Here is a 22,789-nt window from a genome sequence, read left to right on the forward strand (position 1 = left end):
GTTGCATCTATGAGCTGTTGGTTAAGCTTGCTTTGTCTCAAAGGGCTTAGAAGACACTGTATGGAGGGCTTCTTCAACCCTGAAAGATAAAATAAACATGAAGTCTCCAAAATTAGCAAACAAGATCATGAGTTATCTCCAATATGAAATATTAAGTATATGAAGTTGGCCTAGTGCCCCAAATAAGCACTAAGAAAATCACAGATGGGTGCCGGGAATTGAACCTAGGTCCTCTGCAAAAGAGCCAGTGCTCTTAACCACTGAGTTATCTCTACAGCTATTTGATTTGAATACTTTCATATGGTAAAGCTTAAAAAATACAAATTATTATTTTCTTATTCAGTTATGACAAATTAGGCATTCTTTTAATCTTACAATTTTGATAAAAACACAGTATAATGTGAGAACAATGACACATTCATACATAGGTATCCACAGGCCAAATATCTGAAACAAGGTTGCTTAAGGTGGGGAATATACTTTGGCAACTTTGACTTTCACACTGGCTCTTTTCCTGTAGGGTGCTATTCTGCCACAAGGGAGGGGAGGCTGGCCTCTGATCAGGGCAGTGGGGGAACAGTTGAGTGCCAGTCCACTTACACGTCACTTTCTTACTATCTCAGGAAGTCCAAAGCTGCTGTAGCTAAAGACTTTTCTATTCCCAAACTGTAGAAGGAGTAGCGGGCTGTGTCCCGCCACCCGGCTAGCTTTACACCCAAAATAATTACATGGAAACTGTATTCATTTATACACTGCCTGGCCCATTTGTTTCAGCCTCTTATTATCTAATTCTCACATCTTGTTTTAACCCATATTTAGTAATCTGTGTAATACCACAAGGTGGTCGCTTACCAGGAGAGATCTTAACCTGTGTCCATCTCAGAGAGGAGAAGCATGGCGACTGCCTGACTCGGCTTTCTTTGTCCCACAATTTTGTTCTGTCTACTCCGCCTACCTAATTTTCTGTCCTATTAAAGGGGCCAAGGCAGTTTCTTTATTAACCAATGAAAGTAACACATAGACAGATGACTCTCCTCCATTACCAAACCTTCACAATAATGATTTCAAATTAAAAACTATGTAAGATCAAGTTCTAAAGAATACCAAGGAGAACAACTACTTTAAAATTGGGAGCAGCCCCTTTTCACAGGACAAGACCATCCCCATTTAGGGATCAAAAAGCCTCACTCATTGGAAATCATACCTGTCAACAACAGTATCATGTGATTTAAGTCAAGGAAGGCCCAAGTGACACACATTTTCAAATACAGTAACACCACCACAAGTTTAAGAATTTTAAGTACATTTTATTAACAATGAATCCCTTTGATAAGATTATGTTTCAGGAGGCTTTAATGCCCTTAACATAAACTGTACACATTATACAAAAACAATAAAACCACGACAACAACAAAAAAAATCAAGGTGAGCAAAACCATTTGGGGACATATCTTATTTAAATTATATACAACTCAATGAAATATTCTTAAGGAAAATATATAAATACTTTTTCTTTCTATGTTACAGTTATACAATATAAATCAGATTTCAATGTCTGTTCAGTGACCTACAAACACCAGAACCTCCAAAAACGTAGCAGCGTATTACTAAATAAAAAAGGTCATGTGGTCAGAGAGCATTGAGTCTAAGATTCTCTTTACCATCCCTTACCACTTTTCAAAGCTAATTTAATTTACATCATCTGTTTCACAATGCATTGTTAGGGTTTCTGACAGGCCAGTAATGGAGCATTTTTCAATAATTGTTCATAAAAAATTTTCACTACTCCCTCTCTGCCCCAAGACTTTGCATTTTGTGCTAAACCAACCTAGTTAAATGGGAAAATTTCTGTAGGATATGCTTCCTTTTTGGCATAACTTTTCATATTAAGTGTCTTACAGAGTCAAGTGTGCAATCCATGCATCTGTGGCAGAGCTGTCCACCTAACTATAAAAATACTCCAAAGGGGAGAAATCCCACATTCTGAGTCGTATAAATGTACTAGAAATGAGACACCCCCGGGTACCCTGTGCAGACTTCTGTGTCCTTTGTAAGCACTGCCCTCGAGTTCACTGGCACGCCTGGAAGTGGGACTTGGTGTAGTGAAACTCTCCAAGTTAAGATGGAAACAACAGACTCTGTCTATACAGAGAAAATGGAGCCCTTTGCCAACCCACACATAGGATAATCTGAAATATACATTGCAAGCAGCTTTTCTTAGAAGTCTCTCAAACAATTCTACTTTTCTTTTATGGATTGTGAATTTGAGATAAAATGGAAGTAAAAGTCTAAAGAAAGGGTAAAAAAAACCTTCCAAAATATATTTCCAAAGTGGTCACAAATTCTTCACACACAAAATTAGCACCTCACTCTTACCACACAAGAATAATAGCAATTATAATTTGAATGACAGACAATTTTGTTTCTTATTGCTTAATGATCTGTGCTTTGATATGGGGCATAAAAGGCATCCTCTGAAAGGAATGAAATAAAAATGTCTATAAATAGCAGTAGACAAACCTAAATACACAGTGATATCCCATTTGAACACTTGGCCATGGTAACATGGAATTCAGCTTTACCCATCTAAAGCACTGGACAAGAGTGGAACACAGCTGAAGGTGTCTGCTGGAGACGCGCCTCCCTGTGACTTTGCCACATCACCATAGCAAGAATGCACGCACTTCCTAACAGCTTTGCAATATCACTGTCATATAGGATGTCTCTTCGTTACTCTATTAGAAACACCTAAGTTAGGGAGAACATTTGGCTCCTCCAATATACCCTAACCACAACAGAAAAAAGGATAAGAAAATTTAGAGCCTATTTCCTTATAAATACTAAATTTCTCCTTATTTGTCAGTATTTACTTAGTATGTGAAGCTGAAATCTGTTCTTCAAAAAAAATTCAATTAGAAATGACAATTTACAATTAGAAATTCACAGTTTACAACCAGCTTAACTGTTCAAACTCCTCCAAATTATTAAATAATTACCAACAGTACAAATTTATATGACTAAGATTAATTCTAAACTCTTGAAAAACTACTATATTGACATTATTTTGGTAATATCTATCATTTATAGTTGATTTTCTCAATGATTTCTATTACCATTGACATCATTCCTAACTTCTTCTGCTATAATTTAATTGTCTTAAACGCCTACACTAATTACTTGGCACTGCATGTAGTTTTCATCATGAAAGTCTACTTTTATACAAATAAGTACTTAAAGGAAATGTATTACACCTCTCAGTGAAACCATGGTTAAACCAAATAGCACTATAAATTTAAACATAGATAATTTCCTCAAATATACTGATAATCACAAAACTCTTGATATCTTCCCAAAGTAAGTGCTATAGGCAGATGATGATACATACACATCTTTTCAAAGTAACAGTCAAAAGTTAAAACAAAACAACAAAACAAAGAACTTGCTTAGGACACTAGGTACAGCCTTAATTTCGGATGGCTGATTTAGGTGTGCAAGGCTGGGGACAGTTTTGTGTGATGAAACACAAACAATAATAATAGTTATTTTAGAGGATGAAACCACAGATTTTATACTCTATGTTAACTGAGGTAGTGTTGAAATGAATGTCTAAAATGTTAATCCCGTTATGAGTAAGACTACATTCCTTCCTTTGGAACTGTAACCACTATTTGGTCTGGTATCTCTGACATTTGGTTCTCTGGAAAGGCAGTTTCATTATCCAAGACCAAAGACCAAGGCGATAGATAGGCAATGCTCTTAGAAGTACTGTTGACATTTAAATAGACGCTTGGGTTCAGTGATGAAGCTCAAAGTTTTACTCTCACTGAATTTTCTGAGCAAATGAGAAGAACCGTGTTGTAACATGAGCAGCAGTTTAGAGCCCTTGTCTGCTTTATCATCATGAAGTTGCTACACAGTGCATGTACGAACAACCTGCTCAAGTGCAGTCAAAGAGGAGTTAAGAAGGGAGATGAAATGCTCCATCCTAGTGAGAACTTTTCAGTGCCAGTTTAAAAAAGCCTCTGTGAGCTGTCTCCTAGTTCACAGGCTACTCTACAGAGATCTCGCAAACAAGCCCATTATGAAAGGGGTGTGCAACATGGGAAAACAAGGACTGGTGGCTATGGCGGTGTTAAAGCTGATGTGTAACTGTAAAAACGGGCTACACAAAGGAATTACAAAAGGGTCCTAGTCAGTCCAGCTGGATGTTCTTGTTCTATATATATGATTTCAAAAAAGATAACCCTTTTACTTACAAGCATTCTAGCAATGATGTTCATGCTACTTTATGTACAAATTTGCATATATGTTTAATTTATGTAAAGATCTTCAAATATCTTTATACATACACAAATTAGACAGACAAAACCTTGCCTTTATCAACTTCACAAATGTGATAAAGGCAATGACTGTATTCTTCAGTTCACCTGTAACTGCCATTATTTTGTGCAAAACAAGAAAACAAAAATTGCATTATCGCTGCTGTAAAATTTAGTAATTAAGGCTTTTCACCACAATTTTGAATCTTAATGTGTGTCAACGATGCATAATGCTTTTTAGATATGGCTCATCTTTTTTACATGGAATGTATAAATTTCAGGCAAACTTGTTTTTTTTTTTAAATATCGGAAGTATCATTTAATGCTTTCCTTTGCTTTGGGTCCAGACTACTAACACTTGTTCAATCTATTTAAAGTGGTGATGAGATGAGCTGATTAGCATGGAGGTCCACTGGGCATCCATCCATCCATTTATTTATTTATTTGCATTCTGGAGATGGGACTATGGGAAGTACTTCAATTGACTATTTACTTTAATCAACAACTGTAGTGAAAAACCTTAATTGGTACAAGTAACCTTTAACAACATACAACAAACCTGAAGAGATGGAAAACAAAGGAGCATCTTTATGCATTTAGCAACATAAAATAACCTTTAAGTTCCAATTGTTGAGGCTCTTCTTCTGCTCCGAGGTCAGAAACCTCTGAAGTAGTGTTACAAACATTAAGGAAATGTAGAAGGGCCAACGAATACCCTCTGATACCGTCAGTTACAGCACAGCCTATGGGATAACAGGATGCAGCCTCAGAGACAGTGACTCCTAGCTTCCACGAATTAGTTAACAAACAAGGCATCTTTTTAATTCACCCTTAACTAAAAAGCAGTCAGAAATTAACTGTGTGGAGGGTGCTTCTTCATGTCCTGTTTTTATTCCACTGCCATTATGCTTTTAAAATAAAAAAATAGAAAACCTATGTAGCTATTCAGTGCTTGGCTCTTGAATATGGTGGCAACTAAATTAAAACTGTGGTACTGAATCACGAACCCCAAGAAGGACCCCAAAGGGAAGAGGAAGTCGGCTTGGTTAGGGACGTCAGCAGCTGCAGCTGTTCTGTACCAATGACCGCTGGGACAGCGTCAGAAGATACTCTGTCTCACTGACAGCCAGTCAGTGTCTTGTGAGGCCTTTAGGAATCCACAAGTATGGATAAATATATAGTTACCTAGCTACAAACATCATAAATATGAGGTCAGGATTCGGCAGATTCGTCAACTACAGGTTGTTTTGGTGGAATTGCCAACACAGCCTCTGCTTCTTCATGCATCTAGGAAAAAGTGACAAACTGTTAACTTTTTTTAAAAATAAAAATGCATATAATGTAGATATACTTTTTCAGCTTACTTCAAGTATTGAATAATTCTGGGAGACAAATTTCAGAAATAGTCTCACTTACTTGTAAAAATTGTACGTCCTGAAATAACTCTTGTATGAACCTCCGGCACGGAAGTCTAAATGTGCAGTGTGATAACAAATGAGAAACTTCAGAATAAAGGCATATGTCATCAAATGTTTGAGGATACTTCTCTTTAATTCTAAAATGAAAAGAGAGACAATGTTATGATAAATATTATAACCAAAATTTATCCATTTAACCCTCAACAATGATACTTTCTGCTAACTTTTTTCACCAGATATTGATTAGACGGAATGTTAGGAGTGGTAGATTAATAATAAAAAATAGTAAGTCGGTTTGTCTGTCTCGCTCTTTTTCCCTTTTTGCTACGGAGGATCATGTAGTCCAGGCTAACTTTGAAAATGATTCCATGTCCCTAGCATTTCAGATCCTCCTACCCAAGTGCCAGCACTAAAGGTATATGCCATTATACCTGGCTTATTACAAATTACTTCTATTAAATATTTCTTTTGAGAACCACTACTTTAAATAATGCAAATCAAGATGATTTGCTAAAAATCATTTTTGCATTTATCAGGCTGCTCTGACTTAGAAAAACAATTTTAAAAATTATACATTTTTCTCTTAAAAGAAGGAAAAGAGAAAAATAACTGAATTAGGAAACCCCACCAGTTTATAACTTAAGTTTGCTTCTCAAACAATTAGGTCTTCACTTTCCTGAAAAATGATTGAGAAATCTAAAAACCTTGTTTTTGTATTCAAGTTACAGCTACCAATAATTATACCAGAAACTGGAATTTAGGAATTTAAAAGTTTTATACATTTAATATAAATAATTATTTATTTACCCCCCCCCCCCATTTTTACCAAGACTAAAAAAAGAGACAAGAGTGGCCCAGATTTTAGATAGTTTTCCATTTTTGCAGATTTGTTTGAAAGTCTAGGTGGAGTCCACTCTGCTCTTCAACCTGTTCTCAGGCTGAGGCAGCACTGGAAGCCCCTCAGATGGAAACGCAGCCCGTGACTGTTGTTGTGCAACTCTAAGCAACCCAAGTGTTTTCCTGCAACTGACAAAGTAGAACTAACTGCCAGCCTTCATGCAGTACTCACGTCAAAAGGCCTGTTTCATGACACTTGGTAGAAACCGAGCTGCTCAAATTGACAACTAATCTTAGCACTTCTTTACGAAGCAGGATACGGCACATTGGTGTATCATCTGGAATGGTTTTCACACCTGAAATAAAGATGTCAGTGCACGGTCATTCATCGTATCACAATGTAGAATGAGTACAGTTCATGGTATTGGTTTTCAAACTACACAAGCAACTAAAACTGGAATCAACTGCACATAATTTGCCAATGATCTAGAAACAGCTCTAATAGAAGACCACTGAGAGGGAACCTGTGAATGGCTGACAGGTGCAGTATTTAAGAGTCTGCTAAATGTCTAACTAACATTGACCTGTTGTAGCAATGAAACATGTAGCACGATTAATAAAAACCCAGAGACAAAAACTGGGTTTCAACCAGATCAGAAAAGCAAAACAGCCAGCCACTGGCTCCTACCTCTACCTCAGTCTGAAATGGTGCCTTCAAGAATCTCAAAAGGAGATTATGTCTGAGAGATGTCTCCTCCCATTTTATATTCCTCTTTAGTTCTGGGATTAAGGGCGTGCACCACTATTGCCTGGTTTCTATGACAAACTAATGTGGCTATTAGGGTGTCACCACTGCCTGGTCTGTAAGGCTGACCAGAACGGCTGTTTTACTCCGAATTTTAGGCAAGCTTTATTTATTAAAATACAAATGAACTATCACCACAAAGACAACTCTAAATTACAATACATTGCTAACAAGCAAAATCAACTGAATACAGTTTTATTAAGGATGCAGACTTACCCAGTAGCAACTCTGTGCTTTTGGTGCTACTGGCTGAGCCTTCTTGAGACGCACCATCACTGCACCCAGAAATCCCTGAGAACTTGGAGGGAACCACTTCTAAGGGATTGTGGATTGTCTGCTCACACCAGTCAGAATATGGAATATCTTGAAGGTCTGAAGGTAAAAGCATTTCGATCAGAGCTCTATTCCTGTGCTAGGACTGCACGCTAAGAGAACTCCTTTCCTGTTCTCAACAATTTATTTCATGAAGATTTCTGAAGTAAATCTAGACTGCTCAGATAATAAGTGTTCACACAAGTGAACTTGCTATATTCCAGAGTTTTTTTTCCCTAGTACCAATGTAGGAATATACCATTAAATTTCAAGCAAATATGTAGAACATACCTTATTATCTTCTCTTCTCCCATCCTTTCTACCTCTACCTGAATGCCTCACCCAACAGTAAATGCAATGAAAAGTCTAAAGTCATTTCAGACCTCTTCCTATTTTATTTCCCCTTCTTGTTTTTCTTTCTGTGTACTGCTCAGGGCCCCACGGTGGGATTTTAAAGTCAACCTAACATCTAAGTGAAAACGTTTTTTAAATTTTTAAAAATTTTAAAAATGTCCTGGGCATGGACCAGCTGTATGATTCAATGAGTTAAAAAGGTGCTTGCTGCTAAGTCATACTACCTGAGTTTGACCCCAGGACTCACAGGGTGGAAGGAGAAAACTGACTCCAATTAGTTGTCCTCTGATCTTCAAGTGGGTCCTGTGGCACATGTATATCGGCACATATGTGCATACACGATATACAAACACATGAACAAATAAAAAAACAATACATTCAAAAAATCCCTGGGATCATCAAAAGAACAAATAATCCAATAAAAAAATGGAGTAGAGACCTAAACAGAGAACTCTCAACAGAGGAATCTAAAATGGCTTAAAGACACTTAAGGAAATGTTCAACAACCTTAGTCATCAGAGAAATACAAAACAAAACAACTCTGAGATTCCATCTTACACCTCTAAGAATGGCCAAGATCAAAAACACTGATGACAACTTACGCTGGAGAGGATGTGGGGTAAAGGGAACACTCCTGCATTACTGGTGGGAGTGCAAATTGGTACAACCCCTTTGGATATCAGTATGGTAATTTCTCAGAAAATTAGGAAACAACCTTCCTTAAGACCCAGCTATACCACTTTTGGGTATATATCCAAAGAATGCTCAATCATACCATAAGGACATGTGCTCAACTATGTTCATAGCAGCATTGTTTGTCATAGCCAGAACCTGGAAACAACCTAAATGCCCCTTGACCAAAGAATGGATAAGGAAAATGTGGTACATTTACTCAATGGAGTTCTACACAGCAGAAAAAAAATAATATCTTGAAATTTGCAGGCAAATGGATGGATCTAGAAAACAACATATTGAGTGAGGTAACCCAGACCCAGAAAGACAAATATCACATGTACTCACTCATAAGTAGCTTTTCAACATAAAGCAAGGAAAACCAGCCTACAATTCACAATCCCAGCGAACTTAGACAACAATGAGGACCCTAAGAGAGACATACACGGATCTAATCTACATGGGAAGTAGAAAAAGACAAGATCTCCTGAGTAAATTAGGAGCATGAGGACCATGGGAGAGGGATGAAGGGGAGGGAAGAAAGAGGGTGGGGACCAGAGAAAAATGAAAAATATATAGCTCAATAAAATCAATATAAATAAATATTTAAAAAAGAAAAAACCCAGGTATTAAAATCAATGATGAAAACTAATATGAAAAAGCTGTTGATCATTCTTTCAGAAAGTAACACTGGGCAGCCTACACACACACAAAAAAAAAAATCACACAAGCTTAATACTATAAAACACAACGAAAATTAGTTAAGCATCTATCCTGCTTATGAAAAAAGAGTAACTCCAGAAAAGATAAGCACTCAGCTAGAAAGTAAGACCTAAAAGCTGGCCTGCTTCCCTTTCTTCATTATACACATGGGAAAAAAAAAGAGGTTCAACCTCACCAAATTTGGTTCCCAGAAAATAAACTTTGTACTACTTTTTATTTCACCTTCAAGCATTTCTTAGATCACTACTTCCATGTCTGCTGTGCTAGATACTTTTATGTCAACTTGCTAAGAGCTAAGTCATCTGAAAGGAGAGAACTTCAATTTAAAAAACATGCCTCCAATAAGATTGGGCTTAGGCCAGAACACCAATAGCGCAGGAACTAAGAAAGACAATTAATAAATGGGACCTCATGAAACTGAGAAGCTTCTGTAAAGGAAAGAACACCGGCAACAAGACAAAACGGCAGCAGTCTACAGAATGGGAAAAGTTTTTTTTTTTTTTTAAACAAATACTACATCTGACAGAAGACTAATAACCAAAATACATGAAGAACTCAAAAAACAAGACATTAACAAACCAGATAATCCAATTTAAAAAATGGGGTATAGATCTAAACAGAATTCTCAATAGAGGAGAATGGCTGAGAAACACTTAAGGAGATGTTCAACATCCTTAGCCATCAGGGAACTGTAAACCAAAACGACTCTGCGATCCCATCTTATGCCTTTCAGAATGACTTAGATCAAAAACACAAGTGACAGTTCACGCTGGAGAGGATGCAGACCAAGGGAACACTCCTCCACTGCTGGCGGGAGTGCAAATCTGTATAGCTGCTATAGAAATAAATATGGAGATTCCTCAGGAAATTGGAAATTGATCTGCTTCAAGACCAGTTATACCACTCCAAGGCATACCCAAAGGATACCCCATCCTACCACAAAGACACTTGTTCACCTCTGTTCACAGCAGCTTTATTTGTAATAAGTACAAACTGGAAACCACCTAGATGCCCCTCAACCAAAGGATGGATAAAAAAATATGGTAGGTACATTTACACAATGCTTACAAAAATATCATGAAATTTGCAGGAAATCATCCTGAATGAAGTAAACCAATCCCCAAAAGACAAACATTACATTATTCACTTATAAGTGGTTATTAGCTGTAAAGTAAAATCATCTAAAATCATCCACAGACGCAGAGAAGCTAAATAACAAGGAATTCCCAAGTGGAGGACACATGGCTCTCCCTGGGAAGGGTAAACAGAATAGATTTCATAGGTAGACTGGGGACAGGTGGGTTTGGGACTGATAGGGTGAATGGTGGAAGAAGAGTGGGCTTTACCTGTCCAACAAGGACAACAGCCCAGTTTCTATTTCAGCCTCCCTGGTACTTGAAACCCAGGCCTCTGCTGTTTACACCTGCGCTCTTGCTGTCTGTATGTCCTGGACTTCCTGGCATTTCCTAACCTGCTGTAACTTTGGGAAGAAGGTCAAGTGGACCGAGCTCTGCCTCATGATTCCTCAACACCCTCATTCATAAAGCATTGGTTTTCTCACACTTAAAGCATTTAATTCTGATCGCAAAATAATTTGAAAACCACCTCAGTCAGCCTCCTGTTATCCAGCTGCAGTCTTAGGTACACTTCCAGTCTATGAGTGTCACAGCTGGTTCTCCTACCATTACCTTTTCTTCCCCTTTTCTGTTTTTAGAGAACACAGAAGACACTGGCTAAATATTCAGTATATGTATATATACCACATATTCCCTATCCATTCATCAATTACATATTTGTGTGCACTTCTTGGCTACTGTGAATAGTACCGCAGTTCATTAGGGATGGCGTATCTTTAACATTGATTTCACTTCCTTTATCTCTCTTTTAAGTGATGGGATTGCTGGGCTGTACGGCTAGTTTCATTTTGCTTTTCTGAGACTCTTCCTTACTGCTTTCTTTAGTAGCTGTAGCAATTTACATTCCAAGCAACAATGTGCAAGGATTTCCTTTTCTTCCTGTCCTTGCCAGCATTTGCCACCATTTGGCATTTTGACAAGTATTCTCGCTATTGTAAGCTGATAGCTCAAGGTGGTTTTGATTTATATGTTCCGAGAAGTCTATTGCACATTTTTATCCTAAATGCTGTATATTAAATTTTCTTTTCCAGACAGTGTTTCCCCATGTAGCAATGGCTGTCTTGACACTCACTCTGTAGACCAAACTGATCTTGAACTCACAGAAATCCGCTTGCATCTGCCTCCCACTGATGGAGGAGGGTCATCTGTCTATGGGTTACTTTCATTGGTTAATAAAGAAACTGCCTTGGCCCTTTGATAGGACAGAAAATTAGGTAGGTGCAGTCAACAGAACAGGATTCTGGGTAGAAGGCAGTGAGACAGGAGACGCCATAGCTCTCCTCTCCAAGATGGACGCAGGTTAATCTTTCCCGGTAAGCCACCACCTCGTGGTGCTACACAGATTACTAAATATGGGTTAAAGCAAGATATGAGAATTAGCCAATAAGAGGCTGAAACTAATGGGCCAACCAGTGTTTAAATGAATACAATTTGTGTGTTAAGCTAGCCATGCGGGAGCTGGACAGGATGCAGCCCGCCACTCCTTCTACATCCCACATGCTGACATTAAAGTTGTGCGCAATTAAACTCAGCTTGTATATTAATTTCTTATCAGACATGTAGTTTGCAAGTTTTTGCTTAATTTCTGTATGTTCTTTCATTCATTTCTTTTTCTCCATAAAAAAGTTTTCTTATAGTTTTGGACATTCTAGCTTTTGTTCCCTAGAGTGTTATTTTAGAGCATGTAGTGAGTGGGTGGCAGATGGGATTCCAAAAGATCCTTACCCATCTGAAAACGCTGACACAGTTCTTCAGCACTTTCACATTTAAGGTCCATGTGAAGTTGAGACATTTGTTCAGTGAGATATCTAATCTTATTTATTTTCAGGAGAATATCCAGTTTTCCCTTTATCACAAATACTGCCCTCTCTCCAGCAGGTGATCTTAGCACCTTTGCAGAAGAGCAGTGAGCTGAAGACACACAGGTTGGCTTCCAATTCCTCCACTCTGTGCTTTCACTCTTTGTGTCTGTGCTCAATGCTGACCTCATGCTGCTTGGATTACTACAGCTCTGTAAGGACTGAAGTCAGGTATCTAATTCTGGCTGTGTTCTTTTTGCGTAAGACAGTTTTGGTGGCTGGTCTCCCTGTGCTTTTTCTAACTACAGAGCTCCAGACTAAATGATTCACACACTGCTGAGTGAGTAAATGAAAAGTTGAGGCCCTAAATCATAAACAATATTGCCAACTGACCTAAGATGCCCGCTTTTCTATGGTGTGTAGTACATCTAATATTTTACAAACTCTCAAAAAATGATCAAATAAACATAGTTTGCTTAAAAAAATCATAGCATACACAGGCCCTGGGTTCAGAGTGTGAAAAACCTAGTTTAGGGATCTGTCAAATTCAGGCCCATACTGGGACATGGAACCACTGAGAGGATGGATCAGTTTCTAAGCACAACCTCAACCCATTTGTGGCAAATCTCAGGAAGCACACTCCTGGCTGGGTGTTTTCCCGGCACCATCAGGTAGCATAGGCTACAAGTTGGGAAGTTATAAAATCCTAGGGAGAATTTCACAAGAGTCATGCAAAGAATCCTGGTCATCACTAGACTTCTGAGGCCAGTCAACTGATATTTAACAAGAAAAGGTATATACACAAACACTTTAAACATTAGTTGAAATCGTTAATATATACACTTTGGTGATTCATATTAAGAAACTGATCATTTGTGCTTACTTTAATCCCCCTCTAATAAATATATACCGAGAGCCTAGTGTACAAGGCAGCAGCTACTGTCAGAGATGTGAAAGTGAAGGTAGCAGATCACGATCTGAAGGAAGTCACCATGGTAAGCTCAGAAGATGACTGAGGATTGACCACAGTTATAAGAAATCTCTGTACAAAGACAGTGAGAGAAAAAAGGAAGGAATTTCCACACTGGGCTTAGGAATCAGGACACTTCTCAAACATGAGATTTGGGATGAGGCAAACGTTCCAGACAGACTATGTTTGTTTATGTAAGAGAATGGTGTGTGTTTGGGGTGTGTGGGGGGGAATAGGGGGAATAGCAAGGAAAATACAACTTCCATTCCCAGCAGTTGTTGAAAACTTCAAGTCAGTCAGGCATGGTCTACCAGCTACAAGAAATGAGAACGATGAAAACCACAGAGCACAAAGAATCTTATGTGTTGGGCTACAGAGCCAATAATGAATTAAAAACAGATTAATTTTAAATAATATATTAAAAGATAATGTGGAGAGAAACAGAATTAGAGGCTGCAATACTAACAGTGCAGCTGGAAGCTGCTAAAGGGCTAGACTACGTCTGAGGTAGTGAGATGGAGTGGGAAGGCCTCATTAGAGGGTTGCTGGATGGTTTGTGACTGGAGCAGATTCATCTCCAAGGACACTATCACTTACCTGAGTGACTACATATTGAACTTAGCTGGTTACTGGGCTGGAAACCCAGAATTTCAATGCAGACACAGTAAAGGCAATTGTCATCTGTGTGCTCCTGCAGTCCAGTGTCTTCTGTGCTCTCTAAAAACAGAGAAGCGTCCGAGTGAACAGAGTTCATTATTTCCGTGAGACTCATCTGCTGCCGTAGCAAGTGAAAGGAGTTTTTTACAAGACCACCGGCTCCAGATGGAAGACCTGCACGTTTAAGTAAATAAAAATACAATCCAATAAAGACATCATTGGGATCTTTTTCATGACGTCTTAAAATAATAGTTTCTTAAGATGAAAACTTAGAACTTCTGATGACTCAACATCTAATAGAAAGAGAATAATTTGTTAAAAATTGTAAAGATAACAACAGATAGCACATATACCTTTATTATGTCAATAAGGTTTTTTTTTAAAGACAAACAAAAACAGGTTATATTGATGTATCATTTTTCAATTAACCCTGATAACTGCCTAAATAAAATCAAGTCTACGAGATCTATGTTAAAACAAGATTATAAAACTATTAAATCAACAGTTCATATGCACACATTCACAAATGCAGCAGTTCATAGCACAGAATAACACAATGGCAAATAAGCAGCCCCCACCCTTTGTTGATTGTAAGCAGCTGTGCCTCTGGTCCAGGAGACAAGTGTTAACACTCCTCCTGCACTTTAAGAAAAGAAAGAACTATTCTGGGTTTTATCAACTGGAGAGGTTGGCCCCTAAAACTGGGAAAACAACTGCGCTTTAATTTTTAGTTGACTGAGTTATTTTGGTTTAGTGTGTCCAACTTTTACTGTTACCTCACTAAAAAGAGAATTTCATTTTTAAAGTAAGGAGTCACAGGAGAACCACGGGCACACATTACCTCCTGCATCATGGGAAAACGCTCTCACACATCGGTCGTCTGGTGGCAGGTGCTTTGATTGAAAATAAGGAATATCCTTTATCTAAAATGCATACAAAGTAGGGTCAGTTTCATCATACAAAGAAATTCATCTTATGAATGTTAAGAAAATTCAGGGAAATACAACAGAAATAGAATAACTGTAGCATACAAATCTATAAGGCAGTTTACTAAAGATGATTAAAATTACCAAAAACATAACCAAATAACTAGTGTCTTAACCCTATTCTTGTTGAATTAAATGGGTATTCAAGTAATTTAGTGCTTATCTAAAATATCTAGGAGCTAGGAATGGTCCAAAGGGTTAAGAGTGTTTGTCTGCTTGCTTTACAAGCATGAAAACAGTTTCAATCTCTACCATCCACAGAAAAGCTGGCCGTGGCCATGTGTGCATGTGCTTGTAAAACAAGGCTGTGAAGGATGGAGACAGGATGACTGCTGGGGCTTTCTGGCCGCCAGCTGAGCTCCAGATTCAATGAGCAATCCCATCTCCAGAGTAAGATGGAGTACATAAGCATGGTGCTGACGATCATCCGTGGCTACTGCAGGTGTGTAGACCCAAGCACACATACACACTCATACCACACACACTCTATATACATACAAACAAAAATAGGCTGAAGGAATAAAATACTTAGTCATATAAGAAAATGTGTATTATTGAGTATCATTATAACCCACTAGAAATTGTGTACATAGACATCACATGTGGCTGCTTTAGGTGAGAAAAAGGATCAATGACTAAAAAACAAAAGTTATATGAGTCTAAAAGATAATTAGGAATTTACTAAGCTACTACAGACTACATATAAATCAAATAATTACATTACAGTTGGAGAGAGTAATGCTCCAGAGATTGAACAAGTGTCTTACTCAGAGGAGCAGAATAAGAGTACAGAGCAGCTAAGAACATGCTAGTCGTATCTTAATGCATTTTTAGATGAAAAATCACCTCAAAACCTTTATCTTTCCCATAATAAGTATATACACCATAAGCTACACATTCTAATAAGCAGTTACAGAACACTAAAAAACAAAACAAAACAAACAAACAAATAAACAAAAATCCATCAGGAAGCCAGGTCATAGGAAAACAGTAATAGACTGGATGATACCTGAAATATATCATTGATGTCTACTGGAAGAGCAAGTCCAATGTAGTCATCGGAACCTCCGTATGTAGCACTGGATACCATGGACCTAACTGAGGAGGATCGCTGCAGGGTATTTTGATTAATAGGACTTAATAAATCTTCTTTATCTAATGATGCATAACTTAAAGCTTTCATAAACCTATAATATCACAAAAAACCTTGAATTAGCTTCTTGATTTGTACTATTAAGAATATTAAAAACAAACAAACAATCCCTAATTTTATACCACCATCGAAGTAGCTAGTCAAACACGAAGCAGTATCATCTTAGTTGGCTGGGAACACATAAGCACTTTAACATTAGCTGCTATTGGCCAATGAATAGGTTACCAGGAAGTCTCTGTGTCACTAAAAGAACAACTGCTATGTTCTGCCAGGTGAAGATGAAAGGGGGTAATGAGAACACCACCAATTTGCAGAAGTAGTAAAGGGAACTAGCCTAAGACAGGTGCAGCTCAAAGACTATGTTTGCAGTCAGTAGACCATAGGACTTGAGTTATATAGCTAAAGATGTGTCTATTAGCACATGAAAAATGAGATTACTCACCGATCTTCTGGGCTAATTAATGCTTGCTTATCAAACAATATTTGTCTAACACAGAAGGTACATATACCATAGTAAAATCCAATCGTTTGTAAGGGACATCTCACAAAACGCTAGTCTTTCTTCATAGGGCACCCTTCACAATGATTCCATAACCATGATAAAAAGACATCTCCATAAAACCCACCTCTGTCATACTGATTACCAAGCAAGAGACACACTGTTTACTCTGTATAGGCCTTGCCAAATATACAGAACACTATTCAAAGTCTTACATTATTAAATTGAAAACCAAGTCTTATAAAACATACAAATGTAAATCAAAGGATTATTGCACATAAATTTTATGTGCTTTTTCACATAAAAGAAATGTGCTTTAAATAGTAGCTATTAAGATTATAATAGTAAAAACAATTCCTAATTTCCAAGTGGACTCGTATCTGAAATTGATGAATTTTATAAAAGAAGTCAATGTTTTTCAAACCTTACATGGCTATATTTTTTTGACTCTATAAAACTCCCTAAGAACTACTGGAGTCAGAGGAATTATGGGGGTGTTTCGCTTTCCAATTTTATTTAGATCAGCTATAGCTCCATTTTAAACTGTTTTTGCTTATTGGGTTTTATAGAAAACCTTTAAGAAAAAAAAATTTTGTTCTGTTTAGAAAGTAACATTTTAAAGGTTTAAAAGCACGAATCTAGCCAAGCCTCCACAAACTGAGCTTATGGAGGTCCAGACAAGCTAACCCATGAGTCTCTACACCCATAACTTGCTGACAGGCATGTGGCTCCGGTATGGATTCACAAAGATGACAGATAATGACTTCTAGTTACACCAACCATTACTGTACTGCTTTTTAAAGAGGGGACAAAATTCACTATCTGCTACCAGGATCTTTTTATTAAAAATGTTACTAAAAAATCAGATATGAGACTGATGGGTTATATAAATAACTCCCAATGCTCACAATGAGAATATTCTGCAAGCAAGTGTTTACTTTTTAGATACTGGTCTAACTACTCAACACCTAGAAGTCTGTTAGAGGAAAATAAATCATTTAAATGAATATAATGCAACTATATAACACAAAAACAATGGAAATGGGGAATTTTGCAACCATCAAATTTCAAAGTGTATCATTTTAAAAAACAAACCTAAACTGTATACTGTTAATAGCTTGATATGATCTAAATATAGAACATTTAATATATAAATGGGACATTTTTTAGCCTTGAGGACCCAGGAATTCATTTAGTGTTTATTAGGTTCCTATTTAATAATTACATGTACTTAAAACCAACTAAAATAATTTAACTGAAATTTTCAGTTATTTTAAAAACTAGTAAGAGGTCAACTTTTGGAGCTTTAAATTGACCTACCTGAAAAGGTTGTTTGTTATTGTAGGTCTTAAGCTCCTGATTCCCCCGACATGCTTCTTTTTAAAATCGATCCTTGCAGAAGCGAAAAATAAGTAAATAAAAAAAAAGCTTGTGACTTGTATAACCTTGCAAAACAAGTTTATTTTCAGGGCCTAGTGGAGTTTATCTTCCCCCCTCGCAGCTGCAAGAATCCATTTCAAATCATATCAGGTAACAAGGAGCTCACAGCCTACTGTGGTAAATGGGTCAGTTCTGAGACTTGGCTTCTGTGGTGCTCAATCTGACTAATGTCTTATATGACTATCTGTTAAAATTCAACTACTTTCACTTATTTTAAGTATGTACTGCTCACCTGCTGGGCGTCAGTCTGGATTCAAAACTGTTAGCCTTCATAGTGATGGTATCAGTAAATAGTACATCTTTTGCTGGGGATGCCAAAGCTTCGGAGTGCGATAAGGATGGGTGCATTCTTTGCTGCTGTAATCTTTTCAACGTAGCATAGCCAAAGGCATCTCTAGAACTTGTGTAGCTAAAGTTGCAATCTGCTAGACTTTTTATTGTTGCAATGGAGGGCGCTTTAAGGGACTGTGCTCTTCTAGGAAGCGTATGAGAAGAACCTGGTGGCACCAGGGACACTGAGTTTGATTTGGAGAGAGACAGATGGTTAGACTGTGGTGTCAAATAGTGGCTTGTCTTAACAGTTTTAGTACTTACCACAGTACTCATACTTCCACAGTCCGTGTCCATAGTTGTAGGGTCTACACCAACTGTCTCTCGAGAGGGACTTGAGCTCATTGAACTTATGCCACTTGTTGTAGTGTCTGTGTTAAAGCTTTGGCTGCGGATCTTCATATGTGAGCTTGTTGAGCTTTCTACAACCAGCCTCTCTCGGCTTGTGTTTTCTCTGTGATTCTCTGTACCAAAACTCTTGGGGAATTTTAAGTCATTCTCTCCAATACTTGGAGTGCTGCCAGTGTCTTCAAGGTGTTTATTCACAACAAAAGAAGTTTCTAGCTGTAATGTTTTCTGTGCTGTGGAGATAGATGTAAAATCATCACTGTGATTAAAGTCAACGCTGGGCTCTGTAAGCGTTCTGATTCGCCGGTTGCTTGTCTTATTTTCAGATTGTTTTCCTCCTTTTGGATCACTGCTGCTGCGGTGTTTTTTAGTTGGCAAAGTAAGTGAATTTAAGATACGATGCTTTAAAAAGGGAAATGGGTTTTTTTCCTTTAGGGGTCCAGGTCGGTCATAAAATGCTGGCTCAGCATCTTCATTGATGTCAAGGAAGAATGTACTGGTGGAACTGCTACCGAACCGGTCATCCTCCAGTATGAACATGCCTGTAATTGGAGTACCAGCTGTCAAAGCATGCAAATATGAAGAATTCATCACAATGCTTAGTGCTAGCTCACCTTTTAAACAGCCATCTGGGGGAACACTAAGGAATAAAAATGCTACCCTAAAGGTCAGAGTTACAATATGAATAAACTAGAAGATTGTGTTACGTGAGGATCTCTTATTTCTAAAGAAAAACTACAAGACTCATCCTGGTACAGAGTATATGAAGATTCTTTTGATTTTTCAAAATATTCAGAATTAAATTAAAGAGAAAGTAAAAGAAACCAATCCCTTGAGCATGGATGCTCATTCTGGTAGTACATGGGCATGATTTCTTCTTTACATCACAGCAGCAGGAGACATTCATCTTAGAAGAAATAGATTGCTAAACTTTAAATATTGCAGGCTTCCATATCAATTAAGTTGTGTATACATGGGTTCAACTAACCAGAAACAAAAAATATTCAAGGAAAAGTGCTTAAATTAAACATGTACATATACTTTTCTTCCTGTTATTCCTTAAGCAATTAAGAATAAAATTTACTACTGAGCATTTAGATTAGGTATTAAAGTAATGATTATATATAAAATATTTGGGATATTTGTATATAAGTCGAATATAGAACCATGTCACTTTATTCAAAGGATTTTACCATCAATGGATTTGGGTGCAGAGGTGGGATGGAGTCTGGAATATCACATAGCTATGAAAAGATAACCACACTTACAGATAACAGAGGCACACGTGTAAGCTTCATATTTAAATCAATTATATTTACTGTCCATTTTGCCCAAAAACTTAGTGTCTGTTATACATCACATCAGTTAACCCACAGGTATCTAACAGTACCAAAAAGATTTATTCTATTTGTAATTGGTCTATTGAGTAATTATTAAGAACTTTAAATATATTTTGAATAAAACACAAAGTAAAATCCTAAATGAATTTACCTATTACACTAGCTTTCTGTATCTGTGAACTCTAAGATGTATCTTTTCATATGCAATTTCTCAAAAATTAAGTATCACCATGTAGTAAAGAGTATGGAGTAGTGTAATAGACAATGATTGAGACATGATTTTACACTGCCCAGGCTGGCCTCAAGTTAGTATGTATCCTTGACTAGTCTTGAACTTTCAACAGTTTTCTTGCCTCAGGCTTAAGTAATGGAATTTCAAAGGTATACTTGCAGACTCAACTTCTCTCTTTTTCTTCCTTTTCTCATGGGTACTGGTGATTGAACACAATACCTCTTATGATTGGCCAAGTTGGCCTTGGCTTTATCCTACAGACTGGACAGGCCTTGAGATTCTCATGCATGAGCCTCCTGAAGAATTAGAATTACAGGCATTGGCAACCAGGTCTAGTCTATTATCACCTTTTCTTTTCCCCTTCCTTTGGTTTTGTGAGACAGGATTTCTCTGAATAACAGCCCTAGTAGTCCTGGGACTTACTCTGTAGACCAGACTGGTGTAGAAGATCATGAAGATCCACCTGCCTCTGCCCACAAAGTGCTGGGGTTAAAGGTGTGTGTCACCACACCCTGCCTGTATTTATCATCTTAAATCTAAAACACATGTCTTAAATTCTGTACAACCATTAACATTCAACTCTTGAATCATCTGCTTCATGTATCTTTTATTTCTGGCATCCTATAACACTTCCACCAATGTCCTTTTCTCCCCCAATTCTGAGGCATAAACCCAGAGCTACACATAAAACAGGAAAGTGCTCTGCAACTGAGCTACACATGTGGCTCCCACACTTTGTAACATCTAATGAAGATATGACTCTCAACAAACACATTCTACTTTAGTTACTTATTTTTAAGAAAAAGAAGGAAAGTATTAAGTAAATGAATGTAGGTAAAATCTAGCTAGATCTGTTTGTTCTGAAAACAAACAGAAGTGGCTTCTCTACATGTCGTATCATCATCTCTGAGCACACAATTCCCAAAAGCTATCCAAAAAGCATGGGAGAGAACTAGTTAGGCTAGAGACTGTGATATTTGTTGTGAGAAGAGACCATTTAATAGGGCATCACCACCGAACCATCATCTTTGAAAACATAATCTTGGGCCTGTGTGTAAGCTACATGCCTGTACCCCTAGCACTCAGGAGCCAGAGGCAGGCAGAGCCAATCATCCTTGGCTATTTAGCAAGTTTCAGGTCACACAAGACTCTGTATCCTGATAGTCCAAAAACTAAGAAGAAAAGAGGAATGTAAACTTAGACTGTAACAAATACAACAGGTTCATTCCTGTGACTCCATCACAATACTCACTTGATGGTGCGGACTCACTTTCACTGTTATGTCTAGAGCCGGTTGACTCAGAGTTCAAACTGAGCGTGCTTGGGACAGACGAGAGCTCATTGCAGAGCTGTTCCACATCATCTGCAACCACTGGCCACAGATGCTTGCGACTGTGCCTCACAGAATCCCAGCTGTGACATTTCAGAATATCACAGCCTTGCTTGGTTTTAGCTATGAGTCCAAGAACATATACACAGGTCCTGCAGGAAAAAAAAAAAAACAAAACAAAAAACAACATAGTAAAAACAGCTCACAATCCCAAGGTGATATTTCTTAAATAACCATAAAATAATCTGCTAGATGGGTATCTACATTTTCCTTAAGAAGATACTTAAAAATTGTGTCAGTTTGTGGAAAACAACACATTAAATCTAGTGAAGAATAAATAAACCACAATGAAAAATCATGTAAATCTCCCTAATAAAAATAATGAAAACAAATGAAGGCAGTACAGCAGGACCCTAGCAGAGCATATTTAAAATAACAATTATGAATCATGAAATACTTTGCCTTACATCTATTTATATTCACTAGAAAGACTTCTCAGGTACGTAACATACCCTCTGATGGAAAGAACCTCACACTGTTTTGCAAGTTTTAGTATATCTGGAATCACATTTTCTTCCTGTAGCAAATTAAGCCCCCAATTCGATGAGCCAATATTTCCCTAAAAGAAATAATATCAAATATTTATGACTAATATTTTGAAGAAACTTTAAAAGCTACAAAAAATAAATTTAAATCCAACTATAAGAAAGAAAAAAGCCTATGGAAGGAGAAACAAAACCTTAAATAAGGTGTGCTAGGAGTAAGCCAACATGCTGTTTGTCTTAGAACAACAAAAGCAAAACATTAATATCTTAATCATCTATTTCTTCAGCATAAGAATAACCTTTAAATTGGTAAGAACAATCCTGGTCTTTGAATATTAATCTAAGAACAAGTTCAAGGTAAAATAATTTTAATTTATTTAGCATTAGTGAGTAGAACCTTAAAAAACAAAACCCATAAACACTGGAAGGGTCAGAAATATTCATTACAAACCAAGGCCCAAAGAGAGGCTTTCAGCTTTTTAATTTCTTCCCATTTATCCAAGTCTGGAGTACGAACATTGTGACAGAGTTCCGTGATAACATTCTAGACAAAGAAAGAAGTACCATGTAAATAAATAACAATA

The 22,789-nt window shown here is 37.4% G+C and overlaps 1 protein-coding gene across 5 annotated transcripts in view; it reads right to left on the minus strand.

Moving 5' to 3' along the window:
- Positions 1 to 1,286: 1,286 nt before the first annotated feature.
- The window catches only part of Rictor (RPTOR independent companion of MTOR complex 2), a 103,886-nt gene continuing 82,383 nt past the window's right edge, over positions 1,287 to 22,789 (minus strand). Inside the window, exons 28-39 of one of the 5 annotated variants that reach the window (XM_038321879.1) lie at positions 22,657 to 22,749; positions 22,173 to 22,279; positions 21,583 to 21,812; positions 18,313 to 19,300; positions 17,961 to 18,032; positions 15,998 to 16,175; positions 14,844 to 14,925; positions 13,943 to 14,062; positions 7,596 to 7,751; positions 6,807 to 6,930; positions 5,736 to 5,874; positions 1,287 to 5,606 (exon numbers count right to left, since the gene is read on the minus strand). In XM_038321879.1, the coding sequence (XP_038177807.1) occupies positions 5,532 to 5,606; positions 5,736 to 5,874; positions 6,807 to 6,930; positions 7,596 to 7,751; positions 13,943 to 14,062; positions 14,844 to 14,925; positions 15,998 to 16,175; positions 17,961 to 18,032; positions 18,313 to 19,300; positions 21,583 to 21,812; positions 22,173 to 22,279; positions 22,657 to 22,749 (2,364 nt within the window). In that variant the 3' untranslated portion in view covers positions 1,287 to 5,531. Of the gene's footprint in view, positions 5,607 to 5,735; positions 5,875 to 6,806; positions 6,931 to 7,595; positions 7,752 to 13,942; positions 14,177 to 14,843; positions 14,926 to 15,997; positions 16,176 to 17,960; positions 18,033 to 18,312; positions 19,301 to 21,582; positions 21,813 to 22,172; positions 22,280 to 22,656; positions 22,750 to 22,789 lie in introns of those variants that run through there. The other 4 variants (XM_038321877.1, XM_038321880.1, XM_038321878.1 and 1 more) reach the window with 4 other exon arrangements.

The sequence above is a fragment of the Arvicola amphibius genome, chromosome 3 (assembly GCF_903992535.2).
Source record: "Arvicola amphibius chromosome 3, mArvAmp1.2, whole genome shotgun sequence".
Lineage (NCBI taxonomy): Eukaryota > Metazoa > Chordata > Mammalia > Rodentia > Cricetidae > Arvicola > Arvicola amphibius.